At 32.5% G+C, this 22,699-nt stretch overlaps 1 protein-coding gene across 2 annotated transcripts in view; it reads right to left on the bottom strand.

Annotated features, from left to right (window-relative positions):
* Positions 1–22,699, bottom strand: part of LOC111621963 (cubilin-like) — a 51,490-nt gene that overhangs the window by 5,558 nt on the left and 23,233 nt on the right. For both annotated transcript variants that reach the window (XM_023364217.1, XM_023364218.1), the window contains 3 exons: positions 21,046–21,263; positions 16,745–16,912; positions 12,499–12,625 (listed from right to left, as the gene is read on the bottom strand). In XM_023364217.1, coding sequence (XP_023219985.1) covers positions 12,499–12,625; positions 16,745–16,912; positions 21,046–21,263 — 513 coding nt within the window. The remainder of the gene's footprint in view (positions 1–12,498; positions 12,626–16,744; positions 16,913–21,045; positions 21,264–22,699) is intronic.

Below are 22,699 nucleotides of genomic sequence, written 5' to 3'. Positions count from 1 at the left end.
AAATTATTCAATGATAAACACTGATATTATATCATTTTTAGTTTTATTGTTAATACTAGCAGGTAGGCCCAGCATTGCTTGGGCAAAAGTAACGATAGCAAAGATTAAGATTATTACGCGTTTTCACAGAATGCACGAATTGGGTCCCCCGTTTCCAGATTAATTAGAGAATTTTAGATGGGTCTAAAAATATCTTCGATTTCCTGCAAAAACGAAAAAAAAAAAAACTCCACTTTCTCTTAAAATGTCACTTTCTTTTAACAATTCCATTGTTGACACTTCCATTGTTACTTAACACTTGTATTGTTGATGGAAGTATTAAGACTTAATCCTGTCTCTCTCCCCCCAGGGGGCGAATTTCGGAAAATCCTTTCTTAGTGTGCGTTTTCGTGATGTACCCAAACTGTGTACCAAATTTCAGCTTTCAACTCCTAACCGTTTGGGCTCTGCACTTATTATTATTATCAACTCATCTCGATTATATATATAGATAAAAAAAATGATTTTAGAAATTAAAAAATGTTCTCACATATATTTAAATCTTTCAGCGGTAAAGCATTTAAGAAGCTTTTTGGACTAAGTGTACCTTCCTAAATGTTAAACATTATCACAAAATCAAAAATTTTAATTGGGCATATCAAATCGATTAAGAAAACTTGCATAATTTTAATACTTTTCTGAGAAACAGATGGTGTGTGTGTGTCTTAGTCTTAGGTCCTCCTGTGCCAAGTGGCATGCTGAGCAACCAGTTGTCTCCAGCAATGTGATCAGCTGCAATGGTTACAGCATCATCCCATGGAATGCTGATCTTCTTTATATGTAGAGTGCCAGATTGTTTGTGGTCTATCTTGTTTCCTTTTTCCACTGCATGGTTTCCATCACAAGGCTGCTTTTGGCAAGTGTTCCTCTGGCAGACAAAGTATGTGCCCTTCAAAGTGCATTCTATGCTCTGTAACAATGTCCTATAGTTTGTGTAGGCCACTTCTGAGGACTTGCTCATCTGTAATACAGTCATTATATATAATTATAAGCATCCTTCGAAGATGGTGTTGATGGAATGAGAATGGTGTTGTAGAGGCATATCTTAGTTGCTGTACTAATTGATCATGTAGACTAGATTGAGCATAGTCTCTGAAAGACAGCTGATGCTTTACCAAATCAGCATTTTATATCAGCTTCAATGCCTCCATCTGGTGATAACATGCTACCAACATAGCAGAACTTCCCCACTTCATCTATTGTGTGATTCCTGACTATGATTTTTATTGTTGTTTGCCTATTTATGAACATTATCTTTGTTTTATCACTTGATCTGCAATACCATTCTTCAGCCTCATGTTCAAGGCTTGTGGTCATACTCTGCATCTTTGGGAACATTTCTGATATCAATGCAACGTCATCAGCAAAGTCCAGGTCTGTGAGCTGCATCTGTCCTCTCTATGGAATTCTTACACCTGAGATGGCCATTGCTCACCTCATTATAAAATCTATGACCAGGAGGAACAGTAATGGTGAGAGAGTGCAGCCTTGCCTAACACCAGTTTCAATTTTGAAGAAATCAACATATCTATCCTCTGTCTTTATGCAGCAGGTAGGTTCCAGATACAAGTTCTTAAAAATATTAATGTATCACTGTGGTATGCCATAAGATCTAACAATATTCCACAATTCATAATGCACAGTGTCAAAGACTTTTTTAAAGTCAATAAAGTTGATTATCAGTGGTTTCTGGAACTCCAGACATTGCTCTATAATATTCTGAAGATCATGCTGCAAACATAGATCTGTTCACAGCACAATCATCCCTCTCTGAAGCTAGTTTGCTCTTCCCTCAGGGTTGATCCAACTGCTCCTCTTCACCTCTGTAGGAGAACTAAGCAGAAGACCTTTCCAGGAATTGAGAGAAGTGTAATGATTCTCCAGTTGTTACAATTAGCAAGGTTTGCTTTCTTAGGAATTTTGACTATTACACCTCTTCAACAGTCCCTGGGGACACTTTCCTTCCTCCAGCAGTTGTTCAGAAAGTTTGTGAGGACCTGCATGATGTAATCTCCTCCATACTTCAGGAGCTCATATCTTCCACTGAGATCTCATAGAGGCCTTCTGATTTGTTGTTCTTCAAGGATCTAATTGTCTTTGCAGTTTCATCTACAGTAGAGCATCGATTATCCGAATCAATTGGGGACTGGGGTTCAGAAAATCAATTTTTCGGATAACCGATTATGTACGAAAAAATATATTAACTTATCCCATGTTGAAATTTGTTCAAATCCTGGCACATCCTTAAGTACCCTTTCATGGTCATGCCAGTGCTGCCAGCTAAAACACGAAAACCAACAAAAATAATATTGGAGTAGCCCAAGACGCAGGCAAAGATTGCAGCACCATAGCACTAGCAGAAATTAAAATTTGCCAACTGGAAAGCTTTCAGTTAATTGATGTTTCGGTTGATCAACATTTGGATAATTGATGCTCTACTGTATTGTGATCTCACCAATTTCCACCTGAAGGTCTTCTGAGGTGTTGACAGTGTTGAAGTCAAGTGTAGAAGTAGGAAATGGTTAGTTTAGCATTTCATTAATGCTCCATCCAGCATGTGCTTTGTTCTTTACTGAAAAGGATTTTACTGGTTTTATCATTTCTGGGAGCATTAGATTCAGGTGTATGAAACATGACGAAGATTTCACGTGCATGATCAATAAGAAATATGGCACAGCAAGCAGCATTCAGTAGCAGTGAGACTAATGTCATTTGTAAATGAAATTCTGTATGTTCACATAACTAGGCTATACATAGTAATGTTCAAATGAATGTAATGTTTTCAATGAAACATTAGAATATTTGTGCTATTAATTATGGTATTGTTTTAATTATTTATTTTTAATTTTAATCATTATTTAGTAGTCTTGTGAAGGTTGGTCTTGAAAAATGAAATTTTTGGTCATGTCGCAGCCTTGGCAGTGAAAGCTACGGGAAAATTTAAAATAATCAAATTATTAACACATGTAAAATTATTTATGCTACACATCAGAGCATGCTAAAAGTATGCTGGCAACACTGATATAGACATTAGTTCTAAAATGTGCTGAGCATATGAGAAGAAAACTTTTTCTTATGAATTTTGCATTTCATTCCTGTTGAGGGAATGTTTCTCAAAGTGGCTTGATTATGAACTCTTAAAATGCCAGAATGACAGATCCATTATTAGAATTATTAGTTTTTTAAAGTGTACTAAAGACCTGTGAATGCTGTTCTGTTTAGGGAGTAGCTTTCTTACAGAATAGCTTCAATTTTATATATGCTTTAGATATGTTTGTAATGTAAATGAAAAAAGCATTGTAATGCTAATAACATTCTAAATTTGAAGCTCATGGTAATTTTTATAATTCAATTTTGTTATTTTAAAAAGTAGCTTTTGTAACTGTATACTTATAGTAACTTTTTTGTAACTGTATAATATAGTAACTTTCCCAAATTAGTTTTGATTATAGATGTGAACTATTTTCATAGTAATAGTGTGTGGCTACTTGTATTTTTAATTATTTAAAACTAGCAGATAAGCCCGGTGTTGCTCTAGCAAAAAATAACAATAGCAAAGATTAAGATTATTAGATTACAAGTTCAGACGTGTGCACTGTGTATCTCACCGACCATACAACTGCGCCATGTGGTTACCTATCTTGTATACATACGCATCTTGCCCCTCGCCACCTGCTCACATCAAAAATATAATGCTTACCTAGATGTTATCTTTTAATTTACATGAATGTTTAACAAAATAATATACAGCCTATGTCTACCCTGAAGGTCCATTCTAAATATTAGTGAAAGAATTTTTGAAATTGGATCAATAGTTTTGGAGATTACCTCCTACATACAAACTTTATCTCTTTATAATATTAGTATAGATTTACATGCTTTGATTATTTTAATTCTCAACATCTTTCCTTTGTTCTTGTCTTCCCTTTCTAATCTTTCTTTTGTCAATGTAGGTGTTATGTTCCGAAAAACATCAGAATAGAGAGGACAATGACAGGTCCAAAGGGGAAAGAGTAACTGGAGATTCTTAAGCTTGATTTCGGAGAGGTCACACGGAAGTCCTGATAGTCGGAGAAAAAACAGAACAGAAGAGCAAAGAAGGTTAAGCTTCAGCAAGTACTGTGTTGCTGGACAGGATATAAATTTTATTAGTGCTCCTTTCTGAACAAGAGACTTTCGATCATCACAAAGTTGGGTAAGCAACAGAACTATATTTGTGATGAAAGATGGAAAATCATAAAGCTAGAAAGCTAGAAGAATTCATTATGGACTCCATCTCACAAGTGAGGAAAGTATCCCCCAACAAAATCCTGGGTATTTTCACTATTGATCTTTCTATCTTTGTCCTTCTAATTTCTTATCCTACTTTCCTCATACTTAGATTGTAAGGTAGTTTTAAGGTAATATTAAATTGGGTTTCTTCTATTATGTGCAAAATGTTTTTTTTTTGTTCTGTAATCACATGCACTCCCAACTTGGGGAAATTTCATTGGTATCCAACCTTTGTTGGGATCCAAAAGATTCTGCGACACTTGTTTTGTTCTATGTAAATAAAGTATAGAGGAAAAAGTGGTATTATGGAACACTGTGGGTATTATGGAACCACCCCATTTCAAACTGATAATAAAGGCGAACTGCAGAGGATCCTGTTTCTTTTTTTCTAGGTTCACGTTGACATGACACCAAGAAGGATAAATGATGTGGCTGAACTGAACTAGGCAGACATCCATAGCAAGGGGAAAACCCGTTTTACTTCAGTTAAACAGTTGTCCGTATTTAATCAGCAAATTTGTTTTTCAAAATTCACAAGTTTTGAATGCCAAGTGAATTTAATTATTTTTAAAATATAAATCGTGTAGTTGTAGGTTCACTGGTGCATGTATTCCATTCCAGAGACTTAGGGGTACATATTAATCTGTGTGATGTTCACGTTTTTTAAATTTTGGTCTTGACAGACATAAGTTAATTCAAGATGGCAATGTGTTAATTCAAGATGGCGATGCGTGAAATACAGACCCCATTGGTGCTTTTACAGTAATATGGAACTCAACTCCTCTGAACGCTCTCTTTGCAAGCAGACATTTGTCCGGAGCAATTTGTGAAAAAGACACTAGGTAGAAAGTCAATTTTTCCTGAGAATATCGAAAAAGAGCTTCTGGAATATATATTGTTGATGGAGGTCATATTTTTCTATTATAAAAGCATTTTTGCAATAAAATACATTGGAGTAAATAATTTTGTAATTATTTAACATTTTTTGTCGTTTCCTATTTGTTTTTGGCTACATTAAAGCATTTTTTGAAAATATACAGTAAGGTTCCATATTACCACCTGATTTTCTCTAAGCCTACTTTCTGACTTTTTGTACAAAAGCCTTCAAAAACCATACTTATAGTTACACTAGCTAAAAATCCAATTAGGAACATTTAGTTTAATAGTTACCGGTACTTTTCGCACAAAAAATGTGAGTGTAGTTATGATACAATTAATAGAGGAGAAGGTGGTATTATGGAACCCCAATTACATTTTAGTGAATTGTAAACAAGGTATCTGTTCATTATTTGTGTTTTGGTATTACATTCTGTATATTGCTTTCATCAGCATTGTATCAACATTCAATCATCACAAGAGGCTTAATGACTGTCATTTAGTGTTAGACATTGATATTTCAGTTATTGTTTAGTATAATTTCAGCTTCATTTAAGTTTTCATAAGTTTAACTAAAATAAATAGAGAGGTAAACTAAAATTAGCTTTTCCTTCTATTTATTTCACTTACTATTACTTATATGAGGTCCTGTGTATGACTTGAACTCACATATTTTTAATGATTATCAAACTTTGACTTTAGACTCATAAAAATGACAAAATAAAGAAGAAATATAAAAAATGAAACATTTCTGGCAAAGGAATTTGTCATGTTAAGTGTCAGGATATAAATTTTTAGGAACATATCTTGCCATTAAAAGTTAATGTTTTGTTTTGCTTTACATCATAAAAAATCCAGCAATGAGTTGTTTAACTTTTCCAGCAACATTTGGTGGCACCATCTGCTATATTTTATTAAAAGAATTTTTTATATTTTTAACTGTTATAAAATGACAAAATGCTTATTTTTCAGGAAGATATGGTTTTTATAAAAAATTGTAAATATTAATAATGAGTAAAATCGTTATTAAGTCCTAATCCTATTGGAGATATGACATGACCTAATTTAATTCCCCATCCCTCAACTTTTAATGACCAAAATTTAATAACATCTATCCTCTTAATAAACTGTGGGATCTGCGAATCTCTGTGGGTAATATTCGCAGGGGTGAATAAAAAGGGTTACCACGAAAAGAGGAGACGAGTACACAGAGCCGGCCCTACCATAGGGCGAATGGAGCAGCCGCTCCAGGCGCTAAGTCCTATCGGGCGCCTCAGTGGTAAAGAAAATTAAAGGGTGTAAATTAGGGGCAACCAAGGGGGGCGCCATAATAGGATCTCGCTCCATCCTAAAACTTGTCTCGGGCCGGCACTGCGAGTACAATACAGGATCAAACTAATTTTATGTACCAAATATATATACCAGAATACAATACGAGAAGTTGGCGTAGGCCTGGCACGTGGCAGCTTACACAAAGAGTCCACATGATACACTCAAAGGTCGCACCTTCCCACTCGAACGCCAGGAACCAGAATGCTGGGTTTCTGGCTTTTCACCATATATAACACCTCCACCACCAACACCGTGCTGCCATACAAAAACCACCCAAAACACAACAAAAAAAATTTTTTTTTTATAATTACAATAATCACATTGACAGTATACAAAAAAATATATATACATACATACACACACAAGAAAAAAATAAAGCCGAAGCGAAAGAAAACAAAAATTTTTTTACATGATGTGGATGAAAACACAGACCGACAATATATACAAGGATGACACAAAACAAACCTCCCTTCAAAATTTCAGAGAGTTTTGATGAAAAGCACAGGAATTATTATGCTACAAAGAGGATGAACAAAATTGTGCCCCCTACACACACTAACATCCACACCATACATACAAAAAAAAACCTCCATATATTTTTGCATTTCTCAATATTTCAAGGTCGTGAGTCCAAAAATGTAAAAATCTGGGGGTTCATTTTTTTGACTGATTGCCTCTGTTATATGTAACAGAGTCATGAATGTAAAAAGGCTTGTCTCATCAAAATTATAGACATTTTATGAGCCATACAGTGGTGGCTAATTGTTTAGGACCAAACATGATTGTGGCACAAATCAATGATTAAATTAAAAAAAAAAAAAACTGAAAATAAATAAACAATTATGCAAAAATCAATTGTTTGTATTTGTATAAGACATTTGTAGAACATGAAGTAATTTGCATAATTTGTTGCGAAAAAATGACAAGTTGTTTAGCACGAGCTAAACAACTTGTCACGAGCTAAACAACTAATGACCCACATACATTTGGTCATTAGTTTAGGACCACTCACAATAAATCCTACAAACAAAGTAAGTACATTCCAGAAACTTACTAAAACATATCAAAACATTAAAATATAATTAGAGTAATATATATTTTCTGCTTCAAGATGGGCAGGGGAAAGAATTTGAGTCATGAACTTTGTCAAAAAATTGTAAGTCTTCGTAGTAAAAATATCATCTATGCCAAAATTGCAACAACATTGGGGTGCAGCAAAACATCATGTATTCGTGCAGTGAAGCTATGGGAAGAAACTGGATGTCTTTTGGATCAGCCTAAACCTGGAAGACAGAGAAAAATCACCAAATGCACAGATCGTAGAATTCACAGAATAGAAAAAAAATCACACACTAACATCAACTGATCTCAAAATTAAAATGATAAAATGTGGAATGCCTGAACTTAGTATATGTACCATTAGGTGTAGATTAAATAAATTTAATGTATTTGGGTGAGTTGTAAGGAAGAAGCCACTCATATCACTGAAAAATAGACAAGCTCGTCTGAAGTTTGCTTTTGAACACTTGACTTGGACAAGTCAAAACTGGCAGTGTGTGCTGTGGTCAGATGAAACAAAGATAAATTTGTTTGGGAGTGATGTCGCAAATACATAAGATGACAAAAAGCTGAGGAATTTCATCCTAATTGTATTCAACCCACTATAAAGTTTGGAGGTGGAAATGCAATGGTGTGGGGATGTTTTTCTTTGTATGGAATTGGACCCATTCACCTCATAAATGGGATAATGGACAGATTTCAATATAAACAAATTCTGGAAGACATAATGCTGCCATTTGCTGATAACAATATTTGCTTCTGGAGTGGATTTTCCAACAAGACAATGATCCAAAGCACACCAGTAAACTTGTCAAAAATGGTTTCAGGACAACCATCTTAAGGTAATGGAATAGCCAGCCCAATCACCAGATTTAAACCTTATTGAAATGTTATGGTGTGATGTAAAATCTGCTTTGAAACATAAAAAATACCAGAATAGAAATGAGCTATTTGTGGCAATTCAAGAAGCTTGGAAAAACATCCCAGCTGATCGTTTGCAATGATTGGTGGACTCCATGCCCCGTCATTGCTTATCTGTGATAAAAAATTTTGGTTATCCAACAAAATATTAGTTTTTTCCTAAATTTTGTTATTGGTCCTAAACATTTGTCTAGGGACAAATTGAACTTGTTGCACATCATCCATTGCTTGAGTAAAAGTAATGTTTTGTTTATGAAATAAAAGTTATAATTTTATCAAATGAAAACAAAGTTAATATTTTTCCTGAATTTTAGATTTCATTTGTTTGGTTTTAGATTCCACACAACTCAGTTTCGAAAATAATTGTTAACGGTTTTAAACAATTGGCCACCACTGTATCTCTCCAAAATTTTTGGCAGCTGTTCTCTCTTCCATGTTTCAAGTTACCTTGTCTACATTCTTGCTTTCTCCACCTACAGTATTGTATATTAAACCACATCTCTCTTTGAATTTTGCAAGCCATCCATTTGATGCAGTAAATTCCTTCTGGATTTCCTTTTTGCCACTACAGCTAAAGCTATCTAGAGAACAAAAACACCATTAATGCTAACAGCCCCTGCATATGCTTGATGAATCCACCTGACCAAAATAGATTCAAGTTCCTTGAATTTGCTATCTCTAATCTTGTTTTGCTTTGCTTCTGAGTCATTGGATTTTTTTGCTTTCTCATAAAATCTTCTCTGTTCTTAAAAATCATATTGACTGTCTGTGTAGGCAGATTAAACTGCTTAGCGATATCAACTTGCTTTGTTTGAGGATTGCTTTCAACCTACTTTATGATTTGGTCCTAAAAAGCTTGCAATATGGAATGATTACAAAGCTGAACCTTTACCACATGAGAAAAACATCTGACATGACAAAGATTACGAATCTAGCTTGCATTACCATATGCTCCTACCTTTTCTTTCAAGGTAATAGCATGACATTTCTGGGCTTCTTTTGGTAGCATCATCAATATGAAATGTCATTGTTAAATGAGCACAACAATGCGATTTCAAGGTGTTAGCCTGAGCTGCCATATGCCTTTGCTGCACACACATGCATATCTGGAAGCATCCCAACACAAATCAATGTACAGTATTACAGGAGGACACTTACACATGGTGGCAATATTAACCATGATGATTATACATATAATTTGCTCTGTGTGCAATGTATTTTTTAAATTCAGTACCCAAAAATACCCAAATATTAATTAAATGTTGAAAAATTCAATGTTTACAGTAAATGAGACTAGAAAAAAAAATCCATTATTCTGAGTTATGGATCTACTAAAAGGAGATTGGACTATAATGACTGCTAGAGATATAATAAAAGTTTGTAGTGCTATGCACTTTTTTCTTGTAAATTATATTTTTGTTTTGCTTATTTTTTTGTTATACGTGTCGGGTTTTGTTATTTTTGTAATGCGTGAATGTCATTTTTCCTTTGTGCGCACCACCTTTTGTGAGGGGGTGACTAGTGGACTGTTGGGTAGCTGTTCAAGAGACCATGTGACAGGAGGCGGGAGATCTGAACAAAGGGGAGATATAAAAGGGTGACCCCACAATGGGAGAGGATCTTTTGTTTTCTATAACCTGCGTGTACTGGAAGAACTGTTACAAGACCAAGGACGAGGAGAAGGAAGGTAAGGATTGCCATATACGAACGATATATGAGCTGGGAGAGATCGAAGGGGAAGGAAAGAAAAATCCAACTGCATGAACATGTGAATGATATGGGGAACAATATCTCCAATTATAGAAGAGAAAACTTCATGGGTTAGAAATCCTTGCTGCATTATTTTGTGATAAATAACATTTTCTGACACATGATTATCAATCCCTTTTGTTATTGAATATGGACTATATCGTTGTTATGAAGAATCATGTGTAAGCAGATCGACAACATGGACTCTCCTGTAATTAACTGTAAAATTTTAACTATCAGATTTGTAATTAGTGAGCCAATTGTACCAATCAGGTATTATTAATTGCTGCATGATCGGTAATTATTGAATTGCTAATATTATCGATTGCTATATGTACACGTGTATAAATTGTTATAATTTGTTTATGATTATCTATTGGCTCTGAGGTGTATTGTGAGGTCCTCAGACAACTCTTACTCCACATTAAGGTTGGGATTATTTTGGTACTCCCCCTGATCTACAAGTTCTACACTGTGCATAACACAACAGAAATTAGATTTCCGAAGTTGTCAGGAATTTATAGGAGATGCAGTCATTAACTTCAGGGATACAGATTTATTTCCATCAGTTTGGAAGATCCATGTATTGTCTTATGTGGCATACAAAACTATCAAGGTGCCCAGTCCACCAATAAACAAGCTTCTGTATTTTGAATAAAAGTGTTCCATCTTGTGCAGTTTAGATTTAGAATGTTAAAAGCCTGAAGATGTCCATTTAATATGGAGGAAAATGTTTGCTGTTGTGAGTTTTTTATCATTTCTGCTGGTTTTTTGATTTTAGGATGGTAGTTTATTTAAGATTAACCAGTTTTTAGTAGTCATTATTTATATAATAAAAACTGTTACCATATTTTTGCAGATTGTTCAGTATGTTGGTCGATCTGGGGAGACCATGAAATTAGATATTTCCATATGGTAAAACCTGGCATGTCAGTTTATCCCAAGGAAATGCCGGCATGCTGATTTAAGTGAGGTTATACATCCCTTTCTTGAGGGTGCATGAAAAAAACAAAAGAGTTTTTACTCAAAAACTGTGAAACTGTCAGCAATACATCAAACACTATGATTATATGTTTAATTTCTGCATTTCATCTTTTTTCTAACAATGTAAAATATTTGTGGAATGCCAAAGATGCGTTTTTATATTTATTTTATTGTAATTTAATCAAAAAACACAAAAATAAACATCAAATTTTAGAAACTGACTGTAAATTATTTCAACTTATTGTGTGAAATTTGAGAGGAAGGTGTTATTTTTAAGGTCAGTAGATTGTCAGTGCAGTCCACACTGACTAACTACTAATACAACTAATGTCAATAAGCTGTTAATTGTTTTATTTTATTGTAAACAAAAACAATGTTAAATCCATCAAATTACAATGTTGTTATTTTATTGTACTGGAAAGAATGTTTTCTTTAACATTTATTTGACAACTAGTTTTGCTAGATCTGATTTATTTTAATTGTAGTTTAACTGGAATGCTGGTAACTACCCCAGGGTTTCCGGCATGCTGGTCTCCCCTAGTTATGTGGCATGCTGGTCAGCATACGGTAATGCTGGTACCGTATTACAAAAATATGGTAATATTGTGTTGTATCTTCATATTCACAATACAGATTTCTGTCTCATACCATAAACATAAGATAAATATTTTATGTTTAATTTCTGTTACTTTAATATTCCAAACTCCCAATTATCCATGCTAATTAGTGTATGGGTGTTCACAGAAAACCAGAAAACATGGATAATCAAAAATAACCCACTAAATTATAAAAAAAAAACTATTCAGAGCTTTTAAATGAATTGCGGTATATATATATATATAGTTTAACTCTGTCTTAAGGCAATAAAGTGTGAATCCCAAGTTTCATAAGCTGAAATGTATATGTTTAATGTTTAATCAATAAACATAAAATGTAAGTTTTTTCTATTTTCAAAAATATCATGTAGAAATGTAAATTTTACATTTCTATGTATAATTCTTACATTTTTTCCAAATTATTGTATTTTAATTTTAGGATTAGTAAGATATTTTTTTCAAATCTGCTGTTTATAGCACCAACTTTGCCTAATGAAAAATAATATTCCTGAGCTAACTTCCATCCCTTAGAATTGACAGTTGAGAGAGGGGAAAAAAAAGCTAAATGTTGCTTTTGTGATTTTACAATGATTAATTTGCAAAACAGATAATTGGGAATTTGGTGTATTTTGGCTTTTAATAAAATTTTTAAAACACAAAATAAACATACGCTAATTTCAAATTTGTTGATGATGATATTATTTCTCTTGTATCATTTTTTATTTCTCCACATAATTCTAATGGTTGCTGCCCAAGATCTTGCCAAACTCTTACAACTGCTCCAGGACAACCTCTTACTAAAAACAGAAAATAAATGATTTAATTATTTCAAAAATTTTATTATAGATTGAAAAAATTAAAATTGCTATTATTTATGTTATGGTTAAATTGATAAATCTGATGAATATTCATAAAAACCAGATTTATCAATTTAATCATAATTCTAGTGAGTATTCTACATAATAACCAACAATTTTGGTGAATGTGATAAATTATTTGTGTTTTTGTAAAATTAGTCATATTAACCTATTATGGGACCATTTGGAAACCAAATGGAGACCATTTGGGTGCCCCTCTGCGAGTGGCACCCGATGCATGATACACCCGCTTGCACCCCCTCGCTATGCCACTGCCTACAAAGTCTGTCCACAAAAGTTGCCTCCAAAGTGTCCTAAAATACTGTGCCTCTGTCGATATCAACATACAGATACCTATTATGCCCAAGTTCTTGATTTATTCTACACCTGTCGGATACCTCTCTCCGAAGACCTGCTACCCAAACAATTCGAATAAAAAGACCCTTCGACCACCTGAAGAATCCACCAAACACCCAAAGAATTCTGTGTTTGAGTCATCGAGTCATCCATCCTCAACTTCTTAATAAGGTATTTATTTATCCACATGCCAGTCGTTTGTAACTCTCTTTTGTAACTTTCATTTTACAAGAGAAAGTACCTGATGTTATTGCATCTCTTCATAACTATGCCAGAAAATTGTCTATCACAGGTGGTCAAGGATACAAGAGATGCAACTGTATGGGGAAAATGCTTTTCAACAAAATATCACCACAAAAGGCATGGAGCACTCTTTAATTCAAAATGTTACAACAGTTGGTCCTGTTCCAACAAGCAGGAAGTTGTCCTTTAAAAATATATAATAATAAAAATATTCCATATGTTATAATTTATTACTTTAGCCTGAAAGGTTTGGTTGTTATGGAGAATAACCAATGAAAATAATTAAATGCATTTTATATATACTGTATGTATCATATTAATCACAAATATTTATGTTTGTTCATTTCCGAATGTTCCGGCCATAAACAAATCACCGATTATTTTAAAAAGAATAATTTGTAAAATTAACATGTATTATACATTTTAATGTATATTGCTTATACTGTACATATACTGTAAATACAAATAATCATATAATATGTCAGCAAAGAAACAATAATACTACATACATACAAGAAAGACATTGGCCGTACATGAAGTGTTTAGCCGGCAGAAAAGAGGATAAGGGAGGGGGAGAGGAAGAAGGAGGGAGAGGAGATAGACAGCAGAGAAAGGTAGGATACCTCTGAATGGTGTACATATGGCTACAGTACCCTCTGTGTTTGATGTTGGCATGCAGATTTTATGCTGCAAGGCTGTAGTCCCCCAAAGGGTCTAAAAGTAAACTTGAGTGTAGCAAACACCAATAATTGAGTGCCGCCACGAATAGCTAAGTGTAGAAGTTAGTGCCAAGTGGCTGTTAGTAGGAAGACTTATATCTACTTAATACTAATAAAATTGAACGTGATTGCAAATCTTATTACTACTTAATAGCTAGACAGACAGCGTGAAAAGGAAATGAACACAATGACAAACTAGACAAAATGAATGGACCATCAGAGACAAACACGCAAGACCCCAATCTTTTTTTTTTTTGGTTTATTATTACAGTATTATTTTTATTTTTTATTTATTTATTTTTTTTAACATTAACTTACTCACTAACTGGACTAACCTACCTATGACGAACCTAACCATAGAACTAAAGCTAACAAACCCTAATCTAATTTAACCTAACCTATCATATCCTAATTGGAAACCAAGCTAAGAGCTAAGAGTCCCTAATCTAACTTACAATTAGGACTAACCGAATTTAGACTGAAAGAGAAGACAGAAAAAAGAATTAAAATACAAAGTTAAAAGGCAGCTATATACTGACAGTTGAAACAAAGCAAGAAAATGCTAATTGCCATCCGTGCCTCTGGAGTGAGTGTTCTCAAGAGCCCCACTAAGGGATATAAATGTGAGTAGATAATGGAACATTGTACGTGTGTGAATGAGTTGGCGTGGATTGCTAGGCCAGTTGTACCCTTCAAGAATAGCAGGTCTCATTAAACTATCCTTAATGTGATTGTACCTATTGCAGCGAAAAACTAAGCGAAGTGGTGTTTGGTCCTCCTGAATACCACAATCACATTGTGGATTGTCCCCAAGGTTAAATCTATGCAAGTATTGCTTAAAGTTGCCGTGTCTTGTGAGTAGCTGAGTGACGGTGTAACTAGGGTAAAAGTGGTGAAGAATCGCAGTAGTGTCAACCTTGGGGATGAAAGTGTAGGTGAGCCTACTAGTGGTGTCATGGTCCTAGCTGTCCCAGAGAATGAAGATTCTTCTTGACATGATTGTTGATGTATGAGATAGGAATGTAACTGAAAGTACTAGTGACTGAAGACTTTGCAGCTTGTTTAGCAAGATGGTCAGCGGTCTCGTTGCTGAGAACTCCCGCATGACCCAGGACCCATTTGAAATCTATTCTAATGTTGTCTAAGTGTCTGAGAATGTGGTTTATGAGATGGACAGTTTTAAGCAGCTATCAGACTTCGTAATCCTGTGTTAAGCTACCCTACTGTCAGAATAAATGCGATAGTGTAAGTAGTGTCTTTTGTCCTTCCTATGCCTAATGTGAATTAAGCTCATATAAATAGCTAAAGTTTCCGCCTGTGCTATTGAGTAGTGTGAACCTAGATGGAAGCATGCATTGTGAAGCTCATGGCCTCATGTCAAAGTAAACTACAAAAGCGACACCCACATCGTCACCCATCTTGGAACTGTCACTGTAAATCTTAAACATGGGATGATCATCTGGATCTTCAAAGTAAACATATATATATATACTCGTATATATGCAATAATACTACAGCAATTATAAATTCTTACTTAAGTATAATAAATTCCTGATTAACCAAGGTTCTGAATTACCTGAGGCAAACCTGTAAAGCACTACTTTTTTTATAATTTATAAAAGATTTATCTTGAAACCATATATTGTACCAATCAACTAGCTGATATTGAAAATGACTTTTTAAAAAAAAAATACTTTTGCTCTTCTTTCTGAATTTTGAATTAAATAATAGTTAATTTATTGAATGTCTTGAAGACAACCATGTATATAAATACTTAGGTATATATCAAAATACAAAGATCAATTATTCAAAATTAAAATAATCATTTAAAAAAGGATATACAAACAAAGTTAAAAATAATTTAAAACCAGTGCTTTCGGAAAAGCAAAAATAAGTGCAGTAAATATATATGCATCAATACTGTTGATATATTCTTTTGTGATTTAAAATGATCTGAAACAGACCTAGATGGCTTAGATGGAAAAAAAAGCAATAATGTTTAAATGTAGAAATAGGCAAGCAAAAAATAGTGTTGATCCAAGGGTAAATGGTGGGTTCAGATTAACAAATTTAAAATGGCGATGTTGTAATATGATTACCATAATAAACCTAACATAATAATAATAATGATAAAAGATTATAAAGTTTCCAACAAAAATATATTAGCCCTACAAGAGGCAGTGCAGCTGGGTGCCAAGCTGGGGCAATGAAACCAATTTTTAGCATAAATTTATAAAAAAGCAAATGTTTTTGACCATGTTAAACAGATATCTTCAAGTTAACTGATTTTTACAGCTGTTAAAACAAGAAGATTGCCATCCATATTTTAAGAGGGGTGACATAAGAAAGAGAGAGGGAAGGGGAGAGGATTGTAAGGTTAAAGATCATAGATTGTAAATTTATGTTGGAAATTGATTTCATTTGTTTTGATCATTGTTATTTGTATAAGCAGGGTCTCTGAAAGAGGAGACCAAAATAGTGTTTGCACTGACAACCAGTCTACAGTCTCTTGGGGGCCCTGTGATTAGCACAATAAATATCTCATGTCAAAAACCTTAATACTTTAACAACTTTACAACAATTAAAATATTTAAAATAAAAATTCATAGATATAATAATAAAATCTTGGTACTACTACTTGTAGTACTACCAAGATTTTATTGATTATTGATATACTATATGATTATTTGTTTTTAATTTTTATAATAAATAAATAACTTATAAAATAAAATAAACTTACCAAACGGATCACCTTCTATTAGAAAACTGTCAAAGAATAAAAGTATTCTATGATTAGGACGAACAGTAATATGCCATTTACAAACTTGACGATGTGATTCATATTTTGCAGGAAAACCTGGACTTGTAATTACACCATCTTCTTGTCCACTTATATTTTGTCCACAATCTTAATTTGGAAATGAAATTTATTTATTTAAGCACATCAATTAATTTTATAATAAATTCCTAAATAGTTACTTAAACAGTGATACCCTGTATTTCAAATGTTCCGTAGTTTGAACACTAAATCTGAGAGAAATTCATCCTGGAGTTCAAATAATGCTTCTATGTTCAAACCACAAACATAACAAAAAAATGAACTTACTGTGTAAGTGCCATCTGTTGTGTGCCCAAGTTGTTTCTAGTTCTTGCTGTGAAGTATCTCTTGTGTTATGCTCATATATTTTTAGTGCTTTTTTGCTTTATTTTTGGTGTGTTTGGTCACATATATAACCCTTACTCATTAACCATGGCATTCAAGAAGCATGGAAGCAACAATGCCTAGGAAGAAAGTTAAAGTATCAATGAGGTGAAAAAAGAACTTATCTCAAAGCATGAAAGTGGTACATGTGTGAAAGATCTGGCAGCCATGTTTAAGATGCCTAAGTCAACTATGTGCACCATTCTTGAAAGCAAAAAGCAATAAAAATAACAAATGTAGCTGAGGTTTGACAACACTAACTTCCATATTATGTGTTACTAGCAGATAAGCCCTGCATTGCTCAGGCAAATAGTAACGATAGCGAAGGTTAAAATAATTACATTAGCCAATCACAATAACCAATCTTGCCCGTTTTCACAGAATGCAAGAATTAGGTCCCCCATTTCCAGACTAAGTAGAGAATTTTTACATGGTCTAAAAATACGTTCGATTTCCCACAAAAATGCAAAAACTGCATCTGCGCACGTAAATCTTGCATGCTGTTTTCTCTTAACACTTCCATTGTTACTCAACACTTCCATTCTTAACACTTCCATGTTAACACTTCCATTGTTAAGGAATACACTTCTTTCATCCCCATGGTACCCTACTAAAACGCAGTCTAAAGTGCAAAAAACCACATCTAAAATAGTACAATAGAAGCCGAGTTCTTCAGGGTAAGCCTTAATCCTCTCCCTCTCTCCCATGGGGGGATTTTGAAAAACCCCTTCTTAGTGTCTTCATTCTTGTGACATACCCTAACTGTGTACCAAATTTCAACTCCTAACCATTTGGGCTCTGCACTTACTATTATTATCAACCCATCTCAATTATATATATATAGATTGAAGAGATGGAAAAACTCCTCCTAGTGTAGATAAATGAGAAGCAATTGGCTGATGATATCATCTCTAAGAGAATTATTTGTGAGAAATCCAAGCAAACTGCATAGTGACCTTAAGAAATGGGACATCATCACTCCTCACTAAGGTAGAGTAAATGCAATTTTCATTTTATTATACAGTATTTACATATTTTATTTATTGTTTTCATGTTTTAATTTATTAGGACATTTAGTCGTGTTTTTTTATACCTTAAATTATGTGTATTTGCTGTTTAAGTTTATCAAAATGGATATTGTTTAGGGTCTGGAAATGGGTTAATTCACTTTCCTTTGTTTTTTCTAATGGGGAAAAGTAATTTGGAGTTCAAACAATTCAGAGTTTGAATGGCCTCCTGGAACAAATTAAATAGAAGTACAAGGCACCACTGTACATAAAATAAATTAATTAAATTCAGCAAGGATTAAAAATGCATTTTAAAAAGTTAACATTATTAAAAATTGATTAAATACTCTTAATTTTACTATTCTAGACAGATCATCAATAGTAATAATTCTGATTAAACATCTGCTTTTTTTTATTCAATTAATTTGTCCATTATTAAATTTCTCTCTTTGCTTATATATATTAATAACAACTCAAACGGTTGAGTCTCATTCTCTCATTGAGTCAATAAATAAAATTTCTACTCAACAAAATTTTAAAACTGATTAAATGTCAACAAGGCAAATATTATAATAATTTACATAATAATAATTAATAATATTTCTATTTGCTTTAATAGAGTCAAAAATTATTATGTATCTTAAATGGAGTATATTAATGTTATTGTTATTTAAAATTGTAAATATATTGTCTACTACAGAAATTTGAAAATAATGAGATTTTACAGCCAAGATAAAAAAAAGTAAAAAAGTATATCATGTTTTTGTGTATATAGCCTGCAAGTTATCTATGTTTAAGAAATAATTTGAAAGAGAGTACAAGTTATGTAATGGGGTGGGTTATGTACCAATTTTAAACTGCAATTATGAACTTTCTCCTACGGAAAAGTCATTGCTCTGTAAGTATGGGATATATGTTAGAGTTTTATTTTCATTCTAACAATTTTAAATGGGATATGCAACATTATAGATTGTATGCATGAAAATATTATGTAATCTCAAATTTTATAAACTAGATATTTAATATTTTGAAAGTATCTATCAATTTTTTGTTTCATACTTTTCAGGTTGACAATAATCACAATACTAAACAATGGTATTTGTTATATATGGTATTTAAAAATATTATTTCTGTTAGTAAGGACAACTTATTTCAGGTAGCTCACATTTTTAGATTTATTTTTCTACAGTTTTATTTGACTTAATTATTTTTTAATTCATAAAATAAAAAACAAGAAAAATAATATATATTTAATAAAAAATATATGAAATAAAACACTAATTGCCATAGTTTATCTTACAAGTTAATTTCAATCCTTATAAATAAAGTGATACTAAATTTAACACACAGGTAAACTTTAAACTGCAAATAAAGCCAAACAATTCAAAATATTAAAAAATTTCTAAATCATTGATAGCAATTTGATAAAGTACAAATCTTCAACTAGATTTAGAAGTCATTTAATTGTGTGATGTGAGTACCTTCTGGAAATCAGGACTGACACCACCTGTGAATTTTGGCTCACAGGAACTGTTTGAACCACATGAGCAGACTGTAATGTGGGATTTATGGGTAAAGGACAGAAATAAGAGATAGGGAACCCTGGAAGCAATGCACTAAACAAAAAAAATATAAATGAAAATAACTAGGTTTATTTAACAGGGTTATATAAAATTATAACTATATATAATAAGTAATACAAACAAAAATAATTCAATATGAAATAATCGAAATACCTCTAATGATGGCCCTTTCTTAAGCCTGATACTATCTTATAAACTAGTTCCACCTAACTGCAAGAAAAAGTTTACATTCATTTGTGGGCTGATAAATACCTCAATGGTTGGTGAATTGATGTCTCCAGAATGCAAATTTCTGTCTTTAATTAATGGTGATGATTACTTGGCAATGGATAAAGAAATTAAATTGCTACACATTTTTAAAAATTTCTCCGAAATATCTGTAAATTGGTTGACTATTTTTAATAAAATCACAAATGCATGCTTAGAATTTCTGTTCTTTGAAATTGTGGCAAAATGATGTGATGCTCTCTCTCAAAATTTGCAACCAAGATATGAATCTTGTTTGTTAACATTCAGCATGTTTTTCAAAATGGCTACATGTGATTTTAATGTTCTACCAATGGTACTTTGGAATGGAACATGACTTTTTCCACACATTATTTTCTTAAAACTTTTATACTGACCTAAAAATTAAATTTCCTTAAGCAGACAGTGGCAAAAAACATATTGAGAGTTACAAATGATTTATGAAGTTTAGGTTTATAAAAACCAATGTTCAATGTTTTTAAGAATATTGGGAATATGTTAACCAGGAAGATGTTCTATTAGATAGCTCTGTATTATAATTAAAGGAAACAAATTGATACATAAAATAATGAATAATGCTATATTAACTGAAGTCATTAAATAATTTATACTAAAATTTTAATCAACTTCTATGATACTATATTCATTTTACTAAATTTGTTTTTCTAATGAATAAATGGCCATGGGGTGGTGTTTCTGTTGGGCCTGCCAGCTTTGATTCAGTATCTTTGAAATGGATCAAAGTAGTTGTGTGTAATTTATACTTACTTGTAAGGTTATTCTAGTCACAATCTGTGAAAGCATAACTTGAATATTTGATATATTTAACAATTATAAATTTGACACTTTTCTATTTCAGATTTATAAATTAATTTTATAAAGTCTTGAGCTATTTTCCTGAGATATAAGACAAGAAAGTTTTGAAACTTCCTGGAAATTTTCAGATCAGAAACCATAATATATATGTATATTGTATAGTATAAAGAAAGAAAAATATAATTACCTTCAGGTTTATTTGTTCCATTAAAGAAAGTATATGTAGCACTAAATCCACTAGCTACACCTTCATTATCAGTTGATAAAAGCATTTTCATAGAATAAACCCCAGGATCTGATACCACAGGTCCTGGAGTTGTACTGCCACAATATCTACCTAATTTCTGTTCTCGACCACTTGGTAAAATTTCATAAATTTCTAGCCAATCTTCCTCACATTTTTCGCTACATAGAAAAATTTAAAATTATTATTCATTTACAAAATTTCAACAGTATTTATAATTTTGCAAAAAATTTAATTAAACAATTTTTATTTGGAGATTATTCAGTTAGTAAGTTTAATTAAATGTAATTTTTTTGTATAATTTGATTTAATAAAATTGAATTAGTTATATTTTCTATTAATTAGAGAATTGCACAAGTTATTTTGACTGAAGTCATAATAAGTCATAGTAGTTATTAATTTGTAAATAAATTAAACTTTCTATTAAACACATTTGTAATAGTTTTCTAATTAAAAAAAGCAATTTAATTAGATAAATTAAAATCTTATTAATTTTAGAATTTGAATACTAAAATTCAAATTTATATACTCATTAAAATTTACAATCTAATTAAAATACTAATCATTATCTATTTTTTATAAATGAAAGTAGTTAAGTTTCTTAAAGAAGTATTTTCTATAGAAAAGAAACAGTGTAGAGCTCTTAACCTGTAATTTTGAAAAAAGACAATTGCCAAAATTTTAATTGAAATGTGGTGTTTTGGCATTTTTAATGAGATTCTGTAGTACAAGGCATATAGAAAAGATAATCTTACTTAACAATTTATTTTATTGCACCTGTTTTGTACTTTTGATCATTTTGTACTCATTATACTTTTTGACTCTCTGCCCTGTGGACAGTAAAAGGGCCTTTTAATCTAGATCATAGTAAGTTTAGCCAGTTGGTGAGGAATGGGATTCAACATATCTGGATGGATCAAAAAGTTTCTTGAGTTTTTCTCAACCACCTGAATTCATTCCTGGGTCCCACAGTGCAGTAAGTTGATAGGTGTATTAGGTGGAGTATTTGGGAATGGGAATTGCATTTATGTTATATGAACACAATTGTGATTCCCAAATATAGGATTAGAACCCCAAATGGTTTATTAATTCTTCTCATGTGTTTGCATATACACTTTTTTCATAAACATTATTCCTTAACTTAAAAAAACTTTAAAAATTTTATTTATTTTTCTTTGGCTGTCAAAGGAAGCTAAAGAAAAATCACAGACATTTGATTGATTGTCAATCAACTACAAAAAAGGGTTAATGGATTTGTAGTTGTATGTCTGGATGGCTGAACATTAAAATGTCAGCATACTTTCCTAAGAGACGAAGACGGTGTGGCGCCCGTCGGCTACGGGCCGATTCTGCCGATAGAGGGCGCAAGAAAAATAAACGTGAACTTTGAACTGGTCACTCACTCCCGACCAACAGCCACTGGATACGGACGCTACCAAAACGACTTAAAATCTTCGATCGATGTCGGGCCGTAATAATGTACATTACTGTATATATATATATATATATTGTCAAATAAAGAAAGGGATACAAAAAATCGACTGGACGTATTCTCTACAACATCGGACGATTAGCATAGAGTTTAGGACACCAAAAC

Source organism: Centruroides sculpturatus, unplaced genomic scaffold (genome assembly GCF_000671375.1).
Source record: "Centruroides sculpturatus isolate CEXI.00-Female unplaced genomic scaffold, Cexi_2.0 scaffold312, whole genome shotgun sequence".
Classification (NCBI taxonomy): Eukaryota; Metazoa; Arthropoda; class Arachnida; order Scorpiones; family Buthidae; genus Centruroides; species Centruroides sculpturatus.
The sequence above is the reverse complement of the archived record's forward strand: the minus strand, read 5'-3'. Positions and strand labels throughout refer to the sequence as shown.